A 20,857-nucleotide genomic window follows, 5' to 3' on the forward strand; every position below is an offset into this window, starting at 1 on the left:
CATCTTCCAAAAATACCTAATATTTTGTGACAACTGATGCAACCTCTCCTACCTTGTCGAATTGACAGTCATTGACCTGCAAGTCATTTTGCATGCTAAACAACCATAGGGAATTCAGTAGCCTAGTAAATCTTAGCCTAGGCAGCCGATAGTGGGCAATACACTCGTGTCCCCCGTGGACCGGCTCGTACATAAAGCATCCTCCATTTAGGCGGCAAAGGCTTCATTTTCCTTCATTGCTTGAATGGCGAGCCGCTGGGAAAGAAACAATTGTGTGTACTGTCTAAATGAAACACCATTTTCAGATTTCTTTATGCTTTAAGATGTTGCTTTAAGATTGTCTGAAAATCCCAAAATGGTGGTGGCCTTATTAGTTCAGTGACTATATAATTTGTTAGGTACAGTATACGGAAAATATGTCACAGCGAAAATAATACATGCAGGAAGTCCAATCGATTGTGAGGTATGGCAAATACATTGTGATACATTTGGGTTGCGAGTTCTGAAATCTCTGCCCAGCAAGGAGGAAAGGAGCCGACCTAATCCCGCCTCCTACTTTTACCTTTCAACCCCTTTTCACCTGCCAATCAACATTGTCCATCTTCCCTCTCTGACTGTAGGCTACATCCCTAGTTGCATGGTGTGATCAAATCATTACGGCAAAAATATATCTACTAAAATGAGAGGGAAAGACGGGTGACAAGTAACATCCACTTCATAGGATGGGCTAAAAGGTTCAGTTATGTCACACATTTTTTATTTGATTGTAACTTTCCTACAGTAGCCAGCTGACAGTTAACTTATCCTTGTAAATTAAATAAATTTATGTTGCAGATATAAAAGAAAGGCTTGGTACTGATGCATCTATCGAAATGCGATTTATGCCCTCTGTCCAAGTTTTGATTGGGGTAAATCAATGATGCTATTATTACATTTATGATTAGCCTACATTTACATTTTCAAATTGGTAGAATGACAATCATTTACAAGATGATGCAGGGGATTTAGTTTGCAATCCAGGGACAAATTGCCTTCCTGGAGCGAGCAAAAGAATGTGATAATGTTGGCTAGTTTCATAAAATGGGAAAGTATTCTTATAGCCTGTTTTGTATCAAATACACTTGCCTTAAATACCCTACTCCTTGAAAGCCTTGTATTGATTATACAGTGCCTTCAAAAAGTATTCATACCCCTTGACTTTGTGTCACTGGCCTACGCACGTTACCCAAATTAGAATTAAGTTTTTAGAAACATTTACAAAATGTATGAGAATTGAAAAGCTGAAATATCTTGTCAGCTATTCAACCCCTTTGTTATGGCAAGCCTAAATAAGTTCAGGAGTAAAAATGTGCTTAACAAGTCACATAATAAGTTGCATGTACTTACTCTGTGCAATAATAGTTTTTTAACACACATTTTTTGTGACTACCTCATATCTGTACTCCACACATACAACTCTCTGTAACTGTCATGGTCAAAACATATTGATACAACAGTAGCTAAGATTGGGAGAAGTCCGTCACTAGCACACAGCTTGGACACCCATGCATACCCCACAAGACATGCCACCAGAGGTCTCTTCACAGTCCAGAACAAACTCTGATAGGCGCACATTACTATATGGAACTCTCTTCCACATCCGGTAACAGTAGAATCAGATATGATAAAACACCTTAAGGAACAGCTGGGACTGTGAAGCAACACAAACAGATGCATACACACACATGATAACATACGCACTATACGCACACGTACACATGGATTATGTGTTGTAGATCTGGAGTATGGGCCTGAGGGCACACACTTAGTGTGTTGTGAACTCTGTAATGAATGTATTGTATTGTTTTTAAAATTGTATAACTGCCGTAAGGAAGAGTAGCTTGGCAGCATCTTATGGGGATCCATAATACATAGAAATACCATGAGGCCAATGGTGACTTTTTAAAACGCAGTTTAATGGCTGTGATAGCAGAAAACTGAGGATGGATCAACAACATTGTACTTACTCCACAATACTAACCTAAATGACAGAGTGAAAAGAAGGAAGCCTTTACAGAATAAAACATATTCCAAAACATGCTTCCTGTTTGCAATAAGTAAAATTGCAATGAAATGTGGCAAACAATGTATCTTTATGTCCTGAATGCAAATCATTATGTTTGGAGCAAATCCAACACAACACATCATTGAGTACCACTCCTAAATATTTTCAAGCATGGTGGTGACTGCATCACGTTATGGGTATGCTTGTCATCGGCAAGGACTGAAGGAAAACCTTTTTTAGTCTGCTTTCCAACAGACACTGGGAGACAAATGCACCTTTCAGCAGGACAATAACCTAAAACACAAGGACAAATGGTAAGCAGCTACAGTGTTGCATTGAATGTTCCTGAGTGACCTAGTTAGTTTTTACTTAAATTGGCTTGAAAATCTTTGGCAAGACTTGAAAATGGCTGTCTGGCAATGATAAGTAAATGAACTTGACAGAGCTTGAAGAATTGAAATCCTTCAGAGTCTATTGACGCACCTGTGTGTCATTCTAAGTAACATAAAAAATCCCCTTAAAAATATTTTAGTTTAAGCTGGAGATATTGCATGGGCTCCGTCTCAATCCACTGCATCTGCCTAGGTCTGCCTTCCGCATCTGCTGTAGAAGGTGACTGAGCTACTGCGGTGTTTGTCAGACCATGAGACATCCTGAAAATCACCTAGACATAGGACAGACACTAGGACAGACACAAAACCTTATTCCAAGGGGTATGAATACTGTCGTGATAAATGCATTGATACAACAGCAGTCAACAGCTGCAGTGTTGCTCATTAGATTACCCCGTATCATGGAATAAGCTATGTGAATGTTTATGAAGACAAAAGGCAGACATATGGAATTATTTCATTTGGATGGATGGTTGACATGACAGAAAGGTAGGATATTTTCTTATCTAAAATGTGGATGAATCTTTGCTTCAGTATACTCTTCTCAAGCTCGTTACGTCTGTTTCGCTCACGGGACTCAAGCCTGGATGGGCTCGCGCCTAGTAAAAACCTTAGCCGATTGCGCAATATATTCAAAAATTCTAACTAAATTCACCAGCGACATCATTAGGAGATAAGGATTGTGAGCACAGTGTTTCTGATCAGATCAACGATGATGTTCTAATGTATTTGTGTGGCTACGATGCCATCTTTAGAGCGCAGCATGAAATAGGCTACTACCGAGGTCTGATGATGCTTCTGACAATATAGGAAAAGGCGTGTTGTGTTGGTTTTGGGTGATGTGCTAAAGTCTGTATAACCCTGTGACGTACAGTACCAGTCAAAAGTTTGGACACACTTACTCATTCAAGGGTTTTTCTTTATTTGTACTATTTTCTACATTGTAGGATAATAGTGAAGACATCAAAACTATTAAATAACACACATGGAATCATGTAGTAACCCCAAAAAGTTTTAAACAAATCAAAACATACTTTATATTCTTCAAAGTAGCCACCCTTTGCCTTGAGACAGCTTTGCACATTCCATATGTGTTATTTCATAGTTTTGAGGTCTTCACTATTATGTTTCCTCCAGGTGGGTTGTGGAGTGTGTTCGCGCTGGGTGGAGTCGGCAGTAAGCCAGGATTGGAACAGGAACAGAACCCTCTGCCACTGTCCAATCAGAGCCTGTTATTGCTTCTGGTGCTAGCCAATCTGACAGATGGACCCAACAACTGTCCCAATCCCTACAGACAGGCTGTCACATGCTTCAAAAACACACAAGGTACAGAATATGTGCTACTACCAGTAACAGGTGACAGGAGGACCTTTCAATGAATGGGTACTAAACCTGTGTGTTTTCCACAGACATGTCATCCGTCCCTACAGAGCAGCACCATATGTTCCAGATTAACTTCAACAGCCTTTACACAGCTCTGTGTGAGCAGCAGAGATCCGACCAGGCTACACTGATACTCTACACACTACTACATCAGAACACTAACATGAGGACGTACATGCTGTCACGCACAGACATGGAGAACCTGGTGAGTTAGTTGCAAATTGCGCACACATACACTACTCTCTACACACTGCTGCATCACAACACAAACATGAGGACATATGCTCAGTTTATTAGGTACAAATTTCAAATCTTGTTGGTCACGTTTTCCGGCACCACATTCTCCTAACGGAAACTCTGAAATGTACTCTGTGTAATCTGAGTCATCCTCTTTGACTTAGTTCTTATTTTTTCCCTGCTGACACAGTGGGGCACAGTAGACAGCTGTTCCTGTGGGGTGTGCTGTGATGTCACCTCTTAGCAGGTTTTAAGTGTATTAGGGAGTGTAGAGGGGGGAGCGCCACAGACCATTGCTCTGCAGGACCCACCTGTGACAGAGGATCACTCCCACACACAGTGGAACCATGCTTAAACAAACACACATACATACATGGGTGGACACACATAGCGCTTCCCGAAGCACCCCTCTGTGGAACAATGCTGGAGGCCTAAACACACAAACACACACTTTCTCTTAGTGTAGTCTGGGATGTTGGATTCGTGTCAGAGCTTGCTCAGTGCACTCTGCCTGCTTATTCTGCAACAGTGTCAGTCTGCACAGCAGGAATGCAGGATTTCACAACAGAAGTTGACAGAATGGCTGTTGAACCATGGCAGTTAAACCATCAAAACAGAAACACCATGCAGACACGTTCCCTGGAGAAACACCATGCAGACACGTACCCTGGAGAAACACCATGCAGACACGTTCCCTGGAGAAACACCATGCAGACACGTTCCCTGGAGAAACACCATGCAGACACGTACCCTGGAGAAACACCATGCAGACACGTACCCTGGAGAAACACCATGCAGACACGTTCCCTGGAGAAACACCATGCAGACACGTTCCCTGGAGAAACACCATGCAGACACGTACCCTGGAGAAACACCATGCAGACACGTACCCTGGAGAAACACCATGCAGACACATACCCTGGAGAAACACCATGCAGACACGTTCCCTGGAGAAACACCATGCAGACACGTACCCTGGAGAAACACCATGCAGACACGTTCCCTGGAGAAACACCATGCAGACACGTACCCTGGAGAACCACCATGCAGACACGTTCCCTGGAGAAACACCATGCAGACACGTTCCCTGGAGAAACACCATGCAGACACGTACCCTGGAGAAACACCATGCAGACACGTTCCCTGGAGAAACACCATGCAGACACACACACACACAGTAGACCAGGACATCCTGGTAAACAGTGTAATTTGTTACTGAGTGGACTATCCTGGCTAAATAAATACATGAAAATACGAATAGCCAACGCACATGCTCGTTCTCTAATTATTTGACTCCTTCCCCTCCTCCTTAGGTGATGCCCATCCTCAAGGTCCTGTATCATGTGGAAGACAGGAACTCTCATCACGTCTACATGGCCCTCATCATCCTCCTCATCCTCACTGAGGAAGATACCTTCAATAGGTCCATACATGAGGTGGTGAGTACTGACCCCTCACTCTAACCCTTACCATCCTCCTCATCCTTACTGAGGACGATACCTTCAACAGATCCATACGTGAAGGGGTGAGTAGTATTCCTGATTGATTGAGCCCTGAAAATGTACTCCAGTGTCACACACAAATGACGCACACCAGTAATTGCACTCCTATGACAGAAGGGACACAGCCCTGCAAACATGTGTTCCCTTTCAGCACATTCTGGTTATAGACGTCTGAGACATTTCTCTGTATGAGGTATGATTTCTCAAACGTCAGGACATGTGCCATTTCAGATAAGAACAGTACATTCTATGATAGGCACTGTCTCCCCATCTCCCTCTGTATTTCAGTCTTCATTTTTTCTTCCTACTCAGCTTGTCAATGAATTCGCCGTGTGTTTGAACAGAGAGCCTTTAAACCACTTAGGACACGGTGCTTGACACCATTCTGCTCTTCCATTACATTTTAGTTGTGTGAATCATTTTTGACATTTTAAAGTCATTCCTCTCTTTCTCTGTACGTGCGGAGCCTATCGAGTTTCAGTCTACTGGCTGGGCTGCATATGAATTGGTCTCCGTCTGAGTCCCAAATGGCACTATTCCCCATATAGTGCACTACTTCTCACCAGGGCCCATAGGGCTCTGGTCAAAAGTAGTGCACTATATAGGGAATATTGTGTCATTTGGGAACCCTGTTTGACTGCAGCAGGAAATCCTAAAGCCTAGGCTGTAGCTGCCAGCAGACTTCTCTCTGAGTCTCTATGTTCTGGATGAAAATCCATTTCACATGGGTCTCTTTGCTGTTGACATGTAATTTCCAGCAGTACTAGGTTCAATATAAACCAACCACAGTCAGGCCAGCTCTCAATATTCAGATGGGTGTTTTTCATCATAGAAAAATCAATGCAGAAGTACTTTAATGCTGTTGTGGTGTTTTGTGGATGTGAGTTGAGCCTGGGATTAGACTACCATGTTGGTCTATGTTTTGTCCATCAGTTGCTGATGGTTGTCACCCAGTGCTGTGTCACTGTGACTCCATTTAGTGTCTCCAGAGCCAGGTGGATGGACTCGGATCATGTATTACTACACACATCACAGCTAGGCTTCTACAACCTCTGTTGCATTTGATAGTGCAGACGTGACCATGGCGCAGCCTAGTCAATTTCACAAATGATCTCTTTGAAGTCTAAATCTGTGATAGTTTGACAGTACAGAATAGGTCTTTAAATTAGTGCATTATTCTATTTCTGCATGTTAGTGAAAAAGAATTATTCTCAAATGCATTATTTAATGTGTAATTGTGTCTAGATTGCTTTTTCAGAATCTATATCCTTCCCCAACATCCTGTCCTGCCAACCGTTACCGAGACTTACTTTACTTCTGACATGAACTACTGTTACCGTGGTCGCTAAGCACCCTGGAAACACAAGGTTGACAACCAGAAGTAATAGGCCTACTGTAGTAATAGAAAAATAGTTGCATGAAACACTTTTGATATTTGTGTTTTACAGAGAACAAAGTTATTTGTGATCGAAACGGTGATAGCTACAGCTGGCGGTGCTCTAACTTTTGCTCTTAATTTGTACAGTACCGGTGTTTCTACTTTATTCATTTAGAAGTGGCGCGCCACTGCTAAATTGTTGCCGCCACACCAAACATTATTATTATTATTTATCTTTTGGGGATAGAAAAACTGTCAGTATAAAGCTTAAATGACTAAAACCAGACCAAGTTTGTATAAAATGTAATTTACCTATATGTTTTATATATTTGAGAACTAGAAATCGACTAAATAAAAGCTAAAACAATGAAACCAATCAAATAAAACTATGGCCATGGCTGGCTTACCGATCGGGCACGCAGGGCACATGCCCAGGGGCCCCATTGATTTTGTTATAATGTTTGATCATAAGAACACAGAATTAGCCATGGCAAAATGCAACATTTTCTCTCCGCTCCATGGAAAACATTTATAAAATTGCAGGAAAGTAGTCCCTTTTTGATCCAGAAAAAAACCTTGCTCATTGCTAATAGCACACCTGCCTGATAATATGGTATGGTCCCATATATAAGCTATGGTAAAAAGTCAGCCCTAAAATATTTTGGGGGCAATATGTTATATGCTCATGTCTGGGGAGGATTATAGATAGATCAGTCATTTGATTTTCATTCATTTTGGAGTATAATGTACCTTTAAAAAGTCACCCGAAATGACCTTCTCACAGTCCTTCTACAAAAAAATACCCCGGGGGGCATGCTGCTGTGGACCCCCCCACCTGCCTCTCCCTCCACGACCTTTGCCACCACTGCTAAAAAATGTTTTTAATGCTGAGTAGTTACTCACTCTCCCTCTCCCTCCCTCTTTCTCTTTCTCCCTCTCTCGCTCAAACTCCCCCTCTCCCAGGTATTAAAAAACATAACTTGGTATTCAGAGCGTTCATTAACAGAAATCTCCCTGGGTAGTCTACTCATCCTAGTTGTCATACGCACCATCCAGTTCAACATGACACGGACCAGGGTGAGTCACACACACACACACACACACGCACACACACACACACACACACACACACACAAAACAAAATCTCCACATACACTTTGTTTACCCTCTCCTAGCTTTGTTTTCTCCCAAGATCATCTCAATGGAATTCCAGGTAGGTCAATACACGTCTCTCATTTCCTCTCTTCCAGGATAAGTACCTGCACACCAACTGCCTGGCTGCCCTGGCCAATATGTCTGCCCAGTTCCGCTGCCTACACCAGTATGCAGCCCAGCGCATCATCAGGTGAGGCTACAGCTCCGTCCTCCGTAGAACTATTGCTTACTGTCAACACAGACACGGGTATGGCCAATGCTTGTTAATGGGTATTGATATGATCTCAACTCGAACTAAAGCCTACTGGTAGATTGAAAATTGTAGAGGTTTAGCAGGTCTGTGCAGCACCTTCTGGTGTAGATATTCCATGGTTGTGTTTTGTGCTGAGTGGGAAAGACCACCTATCTTCTTAGCTACTGATGTTGCAGCGTTCCCTCACCAAGGCAGTAGAGGCGGAGAAAAACAGGTTGGATTGATCGTCCTCATCAGAAAGGATTTAAATTAGTCATTTGATTATGCTTTTGTTTTCTTCCTTGACTCATGGCCTACAGTACCTTCTGTACTAAAGTCTGCCACTATTCAGTCACAAACATTACCATAAAAAAAACGTCTACCACAGAGGACCAACCCTTGCCAAATCACCACACCAGTATGCAAGCATTAGCATGGATTGATTCACAACACATCATTTCAACATTTCCATAACAACTGTGTAAAATGGCTAAGATAGTCGATCGTTATATTGGCCGATTATCACATTCCAATCCATTTCTTGCAGATTGACGCAGTGCTTCCAGATTGAAAACAGTGTTTTTAGGTCGGCGGTTTGGAAGTGTAGCTAGTTAAGTCCGACATAAAATGACTATCATTATATTGGCAGATTATTGCATTACAATTACAATTTGCAACGCACTGATTTCAGATTGAAAGCATGTTTTTAGATTGGTGGATTGGAAGTACAGATGGGTTACACATTTCCCTTGGTGCCAGTGACCATGTTGGTTTGGTGCATGACGGAATTAAAGACAAGCGCATATAAAGTATAAGGTCAACATTTTAAGGGTAATAATTGTGCATATTTATTCTGTTTTGTAAATGATCCTGTAGGGTGGAGTGGTAGTATTTTATATGGTGATTATTTGATGTGTGATTGAGTTAGTGATTTCGTTTGGCTTCTCTGAATGCCTTGACGACTTGATACATAGCAACAGATTCCAGATTGCCTTGGTAGCTTTACTAAGCACACAAACAAGCTTAGACAAACACATGTATAAGAAAACAAACTCACTCAGTCACACGAACACTTACTCCACCCTGATGATGGAATAAAGTTGCTGGTCATAATAAGACACATAGTTAGTGGGAAAGTGCTTGGAATGACGTGCTTTGTGTTTATTTTGACTTTCTTTTACTCTCTTTTTATTTTTAAAACAATTGATATTAGATATTTCACTGGATGTACAGATTAAACTTATGCCAACGTCTTCGTCAGCTGCAGCCTTTGTAACGCTGTAGCCTAGGTCTATTGCTCATCTCGTGGCTCATCACATATTAGACCACTTGGCTAGCTGTCATAGATCTGTGGTTGGCTCTCAATAAAGACATCACGTCTTCTGGTTGTGTATTCTGGCTTTGAAGCAGTCAGTCAGTCAAGGACGGTAATGGTTATGACTCTAAGCTGTTGAGAGGGAGGAGATTTCTCATGACTCTGTGGTTAGAAGTTAACTATATGAATGAATGGGAATGTGAAGGGCTTGCCCAGTGACTCACCCAGATCATTGTTCCAGATGAGCCCTGGTTAGGAGCACACACTCCACTGGTCATACATTCTAACACACATACACGCACACATACTCCCTTTCAATGTTCACCCAGAACGACCAGACAAGTGCATGGCCTCTCCTCTTCCTCTCATCAATTCATTCAGGATCATTTAATGCTGTTCGTGACCACGGGGAAATGGAAACAGAAATGCATACACACACACTCCTTCGTGTTTTATTATTACTAAGAGAGTAGCCGAGCTGACACAGTCTTTCTTCAAATTGTATTAGTCACATGCGCCCAATACAACAGGTGTAGACCTTACAGAGAGATGCTTACTTACGAGCCCCTAACCAACAATGCAGTTGAATTTCTTTTTTAAACGACTAAGAATAAGAAATAAAAGTACGGTTTGGGATGTGGTGGTGGAGGGGAAGGTAATAGTAGTTCCTACACGGATTTGCTTGTGCATCTCTGCATCTCAGCCCCATTGCAGATGCCTCCAGATCTTGCCTCCTCTCCTCTACATCATCTCTCTACACATTTACAATTGAGTCATTTAGCAGACGCTTTTATCCAGTGCGACTTATGGGAACAATTAGGTTTAAGTGCCTTGCTCAAGGGCACATCGACAGATTAGTTACCTAGTCAGCTTGGGGATTTGAACCTGCTACATTTCGGTTACTGGCCCAGGGCTACCTGCCGCCCTACATGTATCTAATTTCACAAACAAAGTAGAAAATACTACTGTGTTGTATAAGAGCATGTGAAGTATATCTAGAACGCCAAGCCTCAGGCAAAGCATTGGTTATAATTTTACATTTTAGTCATTTAGCAGACACTTTTATTCAGAGCGACTTGAGTGTATAAGTATTTTCATGCTTTTTCCTACTGGCCCCCCATGGGAATCAAACCCACAACCCTGGCTACACAGGACTGCTACATGAACAGTCAGTGTCGTAAAGGAAAGTTATTCCAATGATTTTACTGCATGCTCAAGGCTTAAGTCAATGTTAGATTTTCTTTAACTGTCAAGTGAGAATAGTTTGCTGGAGTCAAACACAAATTCCAATCCTTCATTACTTTTGGCTGTTATCAGTTATTATTCTGGGATGTCTGTTGAGCTATAATATTAAACAAACTGACAATCAGTGATGGCTTCTCTTTTGCCTCTTTTTGAACCCCTTTGTCACCTTTCAGACCGTAACCTAAACATACTATGCTACTAAGTTTTTAAAGTTTTTTTTAACGAAATTGGAGAAAACAAATGATTTTATGTATTTTTTGGTCCTTTTTTTCCTCCTCCCCTTTTCTTTCAGCTGCTCCAGCCTCCACATGCGGAGATACTTGTATGTTCTGGACAATATGTATTTCCCCCACTCCAGTTGCAGTCGCCACAAACACTGGCTGGTTCACCGCGTGCGACGCACTAGGACAGGAGCTTGTGCACTTTACTTGCTCGCTCATTCTCAAGTCCTATGCTTCCGGGTTATAACCAGACTCTAAGACTACTAGTCTTTTGCTGCCCTCTCTTCCTGCTTCTTTTTTAAAAAATTATTATCTTTCTGTCCTACTGATTTGCTGCATGAGCACAGCATCATTTGTATTGCATATTTGCCATCTGGAATGATTCACCGATAGTGGACTCGCTGAATGGATCCAAAATGACCCCCTATTCTCTAGAGCCCTACCTTTGACAAAGATACATTCTACACATGCATGTTCTTTGTAAAGCCGTGTCTGTCAGTCGGTGGCGGTCAGTGCCATTTAAGATGAGTGAGGAAAAAAATTATACTGTATTACAGCATGTTGGATGACTGTCATTTCATATTCCATTCACCCAGTTCAATGTAACAGCAATATTTTTAGGCTACTACACGATACTCAAATTTTCCTATGCCTATCATGAGGTTGCTACAACCATGCCTATGAATGAAAGTTTACAACATGGGTGCATACAGGTCGAGAGAAAATGTTGGTGTCATTCAATCCCGCCTTGCACACTCTTGCCTGCATCTAGCTGATCTAGGGTGTAACTATTAGTCGAACAGTTGCAAACAAGAGTTTCTATTTGACAAATTCTGGTATGTTTATCGCCATTTAATTCCATTTGCTTCCATTTAAGGATCGTTTTTCAACAGAATCTGTGGTGAATACACCCCTGATAACACATAAACACAATTCACTTTCATACCAGCCACGTTGTATTCATTCTCGCATCGATGCGATTTTCTCCTCACCTTTTTTCCCTTCGCTTGTGGACTTCAATGCACAACACATTAGCTGTGTAACCAGGCGAAAAAACTTTTCCAAGCCAATCCATATCATAACCACTACACACAACCTACATCGTTGTCACCATATTATATCAAGTAATGTCATAGTCAACATAGCTAATAGAACTAACGTGTTAGTAAACCCGCTACAATCATGCAGTAACGTTAGTGTACAATTTAGCACTTAAACTGGTGGGCCCCGGTGGCAATACATTTGTAAAAATCAAAACCTTACCTTGACTTGGAAGAGTTCCAGTGTTGTGTTGGATAGTCTTAGCCAGCTAGCTAACATAGCATCCCTCTGTTTGAGCATGGTGTTTGAGGTGGCTAAACTAGCTAGCTGCATTTGCTAGCTAAGTAAGTGAAACTTAAAGTGAGGGGAAAAAATTACCATCTCTGTCTATCTTGCTTCTCCATTTTGGAAGAAATGTATTTGTTCAAAACTGTTCAACTATTTTCTTTCTCTCTCTTTGAGTCAACTACTCACCACATTTGATGCACTGCAGTGCTAGCTAGCTGTGGCTTATGTTTTCAGTGCTAGATTAATTCTCTGGTCCTTTGATTGGGTGGACGAAATATCAGTTCATGCTTCAAGAGCTATAATAGGCTGGGGGACGTCCTCCGGAAGTTGTTATAATTACCGTGTTAAGTCTGTGGAAGGGGGTGAGAACCATGAGCCTCATAGGTTATGTATGGAAGTAAATGTACCCAGAAGCTAGCTGTCCTCAGGCTACAACATGTAGCTACCCTACAGAGTGCTGCTGAGACTACTGTAGACCTTAATTGCAAAACAGTGCGTTTTAATCAATTATTTGGTAACGTGAAAATATTTAGTATAGTTTTATCTAAAAAGGATCAGTTAAATTTTTTTTACAACTATTTTTAATTTAATGAAATTCACTGAGGATGGTCCTCCCCTTTCTCCTCTGATGAGCCTCCACTGCTGCCTGTGCTGTAGACTAGGGTTTTGCAGTCAGTCAGTGTGGCAGAGTCTTTGTGCTGGTGGGGATCACCAGGTGTGCCTCTCAGTCTTATTAATACCATGGCTACAAAAGACACCATAGAATCTTAGTTACCCTACAGACAGACTCAGACCCAGGCCTCTTAGCCAGCACTGGTAATCATATCTCAATACACTTTTCAGTACCTCAATCACCCCACATAAAGCCAATGATAAATGGACTCCGTGACCTGCATCGGATGAATGGTGCTGACATGTGTAGCAGGTGTACATCTCAGCTCAGTACTGCATTTATCCGGCTAGGTTCTTTGTGCAACAATTTGGGAGATTCTCTCCCGTTTGGTCTAGCTGTATGTTTTTGGGGGGGCCCTAGTCTGCTGATGTGAGAGAGAGAGAGAAAGCAAGTGTGTGTGCGTGCGTGTGTGTGCGTGTGTGTAGGTGAGCGTGTGCGTGTGCGTGTGCGAGCTGCTCACCGGTGGCCAGGCAATTTGCCTCTCTCTCAGTAGGTCAATCTGACACAGCTTCCAGGCACTGTCTAGACTAGACATGAACAATTGAACAGGTTGCCATGCCACTGATACCAAAACAATAGTGTATGGCAGCTAGCACCCTGCCCTGTCAATCAATTAGTAACAAAGTGTGCCCCCTCCATCTCACCACCTTTATAAAAAGGCCATGGCTGTGGATCAGACTTTTCCCTGATCTTTTTTTCCCCTCAGACCTAAGGACCCGAAGCTTCTGCTCGTGTGCTGATCACGTTCTCTGCATTTGTTTATTCTCTACTTTACACAATCTCTGCTCTACTCGTATAGAACAGGCTACTCAGGCTCGTTTAATAAAGTTAGATCAAAGCTGAATCAATGTCTGATCACAAAATGATAGTATTCTACATAACAAACCGAATATAGTAGCATAGTATAACGTTACTGCAAGACAAAAACACCATGTAATTTCTCTCTTGTGGCCAAATTCAACAATGCGCGCCACTAGGCAAGATACACAGGTAGACTATGCTATAGTTTTAACACCATCTGCTCTAAAATTTGCTCACTTTACAAGATCATTCAACTCATGAAACTGATTGAGATGAAATGGTTGGTATGCAGATGCTGCATGGACATTTCACCGGTAAAACCTGAGGAATTAGGTAAATAAACACTTGGCTAGAACGTGATCTGCACATGTGCAGAAACTTCAAGGCCTTTAGTCCAGGAAAAAACAGGTCCGGGAGAAGCCGTATCTGCAACCACTCCCATTTTAAAAAGCACAGAGACCTCATAACAAAGGATGTTTGTTCCCCTTCAGTTTTTCCCCTTAGGCTTTCAAAGAGGACAAAGCTTCAGAGCATGCCCAGACGTTAAATTAACTGAATAAACAATCCCAGATCTCAGTCAAAGCCAGCATAGTGTGTCTATGATTTGGAAACAACGAAAACAAAACTGAGCATGCCCATATCTCATTCATTTTACCAAGTGTGTCTGTTATGTTTTGGAATCAACAAAAACACACACGCCATGTAAAAGCCCCAATTAAATACTATATTTTTTTATATGACATACCCAAGTCTGTATGTTTTAGAATCAACAATTAAGCAAAAGTACACGAGGCTATGTGTTATGACATTTTTATCATGGCTGTGATGTGGTCATATCCGCGAGGCGAAGCCGATTGGTGTAGTCCACCACAGCCATGATGAAAATGTCATAACACATGGCCTCGAGTGTACTATTGCTTTTATACAACGGGTTACCTGCATTAAAAATCAAGATTATTTCCCAAACTATCAATTTTGAAACAAAAACATGATGCTACATTCACTAACACTGGTTGTCAAGTGACATTTTAGGCGGTCTCTAGTCGTTAGTTATTTTCGTATTGACTGCCATGTAAAGCAAAATTTCCCAAATGCTGGTTGATAGTTCCAGAACATTGGTTTCTACGAACGCTGTCCATGGTTCTGAAAACAGTGCACATCTGGTCTATGCATAGGAAAATGTTATGTCAGATGGAAACATTGTAGGGACGCTGTCCATGGAGCTGAAAACAGCGCTGAAACATTGTAGCAGAGACATTGATACAGCAGATCAGAATAGAATCCACAATGACACTTTTTTTCAGATGTTCACAGCATCGACAGCTATTTATTCGTGATACACATTGAAATGCATATTTCCATTCAGTACTTGTCTAATGCCGGGGACTCAAGCGCAGCTGGCCACCTTTTCTCAGGAACAACTGCCTTGTTGTCACACGTAGCTGTTAGGATGTTACTCCATCCCCTTCTGTTATCCGTGGACGGCTTCCAATAGCTCCTAAGAGAGCTTTCAGCCCTGCGCCCGTACACATACTCTGGCCTCCAGACCTGCATCGGAGAGCTGTTATCCTGATGCAGTGTTTGGTATACCTATGGGATGTGCCAGCCTCAGAGAGAGAGAGAGAGCGAGCAATTAATAATGACAATATGACAATGATTCTATTCATGTTTATTATATTCATATACCGTATAGCAGCCTAGCTATTTGAACAAAATTTTATACCTTGCACAGACGGGGCAGCAAGAGTGTTGAGTCCCATTGGCTCTATGGTATACCACATGCTGTCGTCATCAGAGAGATTTTGTTTGGGGTGTAGATTAAAGGCTGGGGCATGTTCAGTTAATTTCGTGATTTTTATAGCGATCAAGCAAAGCTCTTTCCCTAGGTTTTTATACATGCAGCCGCAACGATTCTCTTGGTCTCTTTCCATTGGATTTTTGTGGTTCTTGGTTTCTTCATTGAAACTCAGTGTTGCTTATCTCGATCCATTTTTGTCCTCTTTTATTACGAATGAGTCTGGCTTCAGTTTGCGATTTCCTTTGTTGCCTCTTCGGCCAAAAGCAACTGCAAATCAAACCACACCTTATTCAGTAATCCTCTAGGGGTGGCGGGGCTCAAGGCTTCGGATTTAGGTCCTGCTGTGTTATAGCTGGGTGTTGGCTGGTTCTGTCCCTGCCCTCCCTTCTCAGCTGTTTTATGATACCAGCAAAGACATTGTTTGCTTTCAGGAACTCAGTTTCTCTCATCAGGCACCAAGGCCGGCTCAGTGGAGGCTCATTTAAGTGGCAGTGTAGGCCTGCCTGCAGTCCAGCAATGCTGCTGATTCTATATCAGTCTCCTTTAGCAGTCCTTGCGGTGGCATAAAAACTCGGGAGAATATTACCCTTCTCCTGTTTTGAAACAGTTGCCAGATCGATGTTTATCCCCTTTTCTGACAGCCATTTCAGAAAGCACTTCACTGACTGACCTTCAAGTCTTAAAGTAATGATGGACTATCGTTTCTCTTTGCTTATTTGAGCTGTTCTTGCCATAATATGGACTTGGTCTTTTACCAAATAAGGCAATCTTCTGTATACCACCCCTACCTTGTCACAACACAACTGATTGACTCAAATGCATTAAAAAGGAAACAAATTCCACAAATGAACTTTTAACAAGGTACACCTGTTAATTGAAATGTGTTCCAGGTGACTACCTCGTGAAGCTGGTTGAGAGAATGCCAAGAGTGTGCAAAGCTGTCATCAAGGCAAAGTGTGACTACTTTGAAATATCTATATTTTGATTTAACACTTTTCTGGTTACTACATGATTCCATATGTGTTATTTCATAGTTTGGATGTCTTCACTATTATTCTACAATGTAGAAAATAGTCAAAAATAAAGAAATCCCTTGAATGAGTAGGTGTGTCCAAACTTGTGACTGATACTGTATATACATTTGCAAATATTTCTAAAAACCTGTTTTACTTTGTCAATATGAAGTATTGTGTGTAATTTCATCCATTTTAGAATATGGCTGTAACGTAACCACATGGAAAAAGTGAACGTGTCTAAATAGTTTCCGAATGCACTGTATGTGTTCTTTTCCATGTGTCTCTGTGTGTGTGTGCCTGCCCTGCTCCTTCCCCTTGCTCCCTGCTCCTGTGTGTTATTAGGCGGTGAGCTCCCCTGTGTATTCCCACACGGCTGTTTACTCGTCTCTATTTGTTATTATTGAGCATCAGCCACCATCTGCTCTGCTGTTTCTAGTGGGGATAGAGAGAGAGACTGAGCTAGGCTGTCTGTGCATCCCAAATGGCACCCTATGCCTTATGTAGTGCACTATATGGGGAATAGGGAGCCATTTGGGGGGGGGGGGGCACTGTCTATTTTTCATGGGTAGGGGCATGTGGTGATAGACAGCACAGTACTGCATGAGGAGCCTAGGCTGAATTGATTGAATTATTTATGTTCTGTGGTCCAGGCTGAGTACTCTGAGATAGAAGAGAAAGATTAGAGGAATGTTACTAGAAAAAATTGTTGTTTGATTCAATGGTGGACTGGGTGCCGATGGTATGCCAGTTGAAGCTGGTTGCTTAGAAATTGCATGCAGTAATGACTGTAGCTGTACAGATTTTTTTCTCAAGTCAGGTGTATCTATATAATATTTTCTACATATTTTTTGGGGGCCAAATTATTTAAAAAATCTCTCATATTGTTCCCACTTGGTTTATAAAGACGACAGAGAAAGAGGATGTGTCTCGGTCTGTGTGTGTTGGCATGTAGCCTATGTTGTCAAGTGTTTGTGTATATTGATGTCCATGGTGGCCTGTACTCAAGGTCAGTGGAGCAGACCATGAAATACTTTATTTTTTGTATTATTATCATTTTTCTACTTTTTACCTCTTTCTCCCCAATTTCGTGATATCCAATTGGTAGTTAGTTTTGTCCCATCACGTCAACTCCCATACGGATGGTCGAGAGCCATGCGTCCTCTGAAACACGATTCTACCAAGCCTCACTGCTTCTTGACACGTTGCTCACTTAACCCGGAAGCCAGCCGCACCAATGTGTCAGAGGAAACACTGTACATCTGGCGACGTGTCAGCATGCATGTTTCCAGCCCGCCACAGGAGTCTCTAGAGCGCGAGGAGACAAGGACATCCCGGACGGCAAACCCTCCCCTAAGCCGGATGACGCTGGGCCAATTGTGCGCCGCCTCATGGGTCTCCCGGTCGCAACCCAGGTCACACAGCCGTGATCGCACCCGGGTCTGTAGTGATGCTTCAAGCACTACAATGCAGTGCCTTAGACCGCTGCGCCAGTATGGAGGCCGACCCTGAGAGACTTAATGATGTACAGTGCCTTGCAAAAGTATTCATACCTCTGGGATTTCTTCACATTTTGTTACAAAGTGGCATTTAAAACATTTGTCAACAATCTTCCCAAAATACTCTGCCAGAGGAAGATTTTTATTTTTTGGATTAATATATATTAAATGAAATATAGTCGTTGTAGAAATATTCCGTTGCCGGAGTCAATACTTGTTAGAAACACTTTTGGCAGCGAGTACAGCTTCGAGTCTTCTTGGGTCATTCTTTAAAGGTGCACTATGCAGAATTCCTAGTTGCATAAATTCTCACAGTTTGCCTATTTTAAGTTTGTGCAAAACAAGCAATGCATAGTGTTGAGAATCATTGTACTATCTAAACTGCTGTGTAATATCTTTCCAAGACCATTATTATTTTCAAAGTTCTCCAAGCTCTGTCAAGATGTTCGGGATCATGGCTAGACAGCCACTTTCAAGTCTTCTTGGTAAGCAACTCCAGCATAGATTTGGCCTTGTGTTGTAGGTTCTTGTCTTGCCGAAAGGTGAATTCCTTTCCCAGTGTCTGGCGTAAAGCAGACTGAAGCAGGTTTTTCTGTAGGATTTTGCCTATGCCTAGCTCCATCCCGTTTCTATTTATGCTGCACCACCATGCTTGAAAATAAGGAGTGTTGTGTTGGATTTACCCCGAACATAAGGCTTTGCATTTAGGCCAAAAAGTGTATTCCTTTGCCATGTTTTTTTGCAGTATTACTTTAGTGCCTTGTTGCATACAAGATGCATGTTTTGGAATATTTGTATTCTGTATATTTGTGTATTTGTTTCACTTTGTCATTTAAGTCATTATTGCGGAGTCACTACAATGTTGTTGATCCATCCTTAGTTTTCTGCCATCACAGCCATTGAACTCTGTAACGGCTTTAATGTCACCAATTGCCTCATGGTAACATCCCAGAGCAGTTTACTTCCTGTCCTGCAGCACAGTTCAGAAGGATGACTATCATGACTATCATGCTACATCATCCACAACATAATTATTAACTTGACCATGCTTAAAGAGAGATTCAGTGACTGATTTGTTATTGTTACCCATCAATATACCAATCACTGCCCTTTTGAGGCACTTGAAAATCTCCCTGGTCTTTGTAGTTGAATCTGTGCTTGGTAAAGACAAAAAAAACACTCCAGGCCACTCAAACTACACAGAATGTATGTAGAGGTTATAATGGACCTATATATATAATTTTTTTAAACTGCCCTTTTTCTAGCCCTCAAATAGATTTTAACAAACAAATCCGTAAAAAAAAATCTTTGCAGCCCTCCGTTGAATTTCTTAATGTGGCCATCAAGCCCAAAAGTTTACCCACCCCGGTTATAAGTTTACCAATAGAACAAGGATTGGTTGACGTCCATATTCTGTTACACAGAATCTATTTGATGATTTTGGAAAAAAGGATGTGAATAGTAACATTAGTCTGATGTCTGAATGATATTGGGTACCAAACATGTATAAGCTGCATGTGTAGTCAGTCTCCGTCAACAACGAACATGGTCTGCAACTCTAAAGAATATTATTGAACGATTTGTTTCAGAATAGATAAGATTTTCACCTGTTTGTTTCGACCTTGGCTTGTGAGCCTGCATACTAAAGATTCAAGCATCCCTTGTTATCATGCCATTTACTTCTTAGTACTACCAGTCTCTGTGTGTGTCCCAACTGTCACCCTATTCCCTTTATAGTGCACTTCTTTTGACCAAGGCCTATACAGCTCTCGCATAGAGTTAGAGGACTCACATCTGTATCTATCCCGTTATGGTGTATGTGACAGCATAGTCAGCACCATTGAAACCTTATCCATTTTGAAGTGGTCGATTTTCTTCTTATTTTGTAGATTGAAAAAAAGCATAAAGCAAATATTTGTGATTTACCACAACCTGCAATGTTGGGGTCCTGAACCAAATCTTATGTCATTGATTTATTGTGGCCATTAGATGGTAGTGATATAACTTAGACATTTACAAACCATATTTAACACAAGTTGAAGAAGAGAAGGCTCTGATCATTGGCCCAACCCATAGGAATCCCCACCCAGTTGACTACTTTAAAATGGTGGAAGCCCTCAATTATATCCATGAGTCCTCTAACTAACTCTATGGGCTCTCGTCAAAAGTAGTATGCTGTATAGGGAATAGGTTGCCATTTGGGATGCATATGTCTTTTATGTACGTCAATCCATCAGGATCTTCTACATCTTTCACACAACAAACTTTTTCTTTGTTCTATTATTTTCTATTATATTTAGCTGCACTTTTATCTCTGAGGCTTGTTTGCCTTGCTTTCATTCCCCTGGTTGCGTTGTTGTTTGTGTTATCATGCCTTGTGATGATGATGCCTCTGTTTGGAATGACACACAGACACACTGTTTGGAATGATTTGTCAAGACAGCTAATGTGTAGATAGACGGATGAAAAGCATATGCCAAACCACCAAATCTGCAGTTGAATGAGTCATACAAGCCTTTTCTAAAGAATCCATAGATGTACGTAGCTGGAGCTTCTGTCTGCATCCCAAATGGCCCCCTATCCCGTATTTAGTAGACCTTAGGGCTCTGGTCAAAAGTACTGCACTATGGGGTGCCATTT

The 20,857-nt window shown here is 41.7% G+C and overlaps 1 protein-coding gene across 3 annotated transcripts in view; it reads left to right on the forward strand.

Annotated features, from left to right (window-relative positions):
* The window catches only part of LOC109877855 (dymeclin-like), a 145,785-nt gene that overhangs the window by 67,123 nt on the left and 57,805 nt on the right, over positions 1-20,857 (forward strand). For all 3 annotated transcript variants that reach the window (XM_020470085.2, XM_020470088.2, XM_031802783.1), the window contains 5 exons: positions 3,574-3,762; positions 3,846-4,024; positions 5,370-5,495; positions 7,900-8,013; positions 8,187-8,281. In XM_020470085.2, coding sequence (XP_020325674.1) covers positions 3,574-3,762; positions 3,846-4,024; positions 5,370-5,495; positions 7,900-8,013; positions 8,187-8,281 — 703 coding nt within the window. The remainder of the gene's footprint in view (positions 1-3,573; positions 3,763-3,845; positions 4,025-5,369; positions 5,496-7,899; positions 8,014-8,186; positions 8,282-20,857) is intronic.

Source organism: Oncorhynchus kisutch, linkage group LG23 (assembly GCF_002021735.2).
Source record: "Oncorhynchus kisutch isolate 150728-3 linkage group LG23, Okis_V2, whole genome shotgun sequence".
Classification (NCBI taxonomy): domain Eukaryota; kingdom Metazoa; phylum Chordata; class Actinopteri; order Salmoniformes; family Salmonidae; genus Oncorhynchus; species Oncorhynchus kisutch.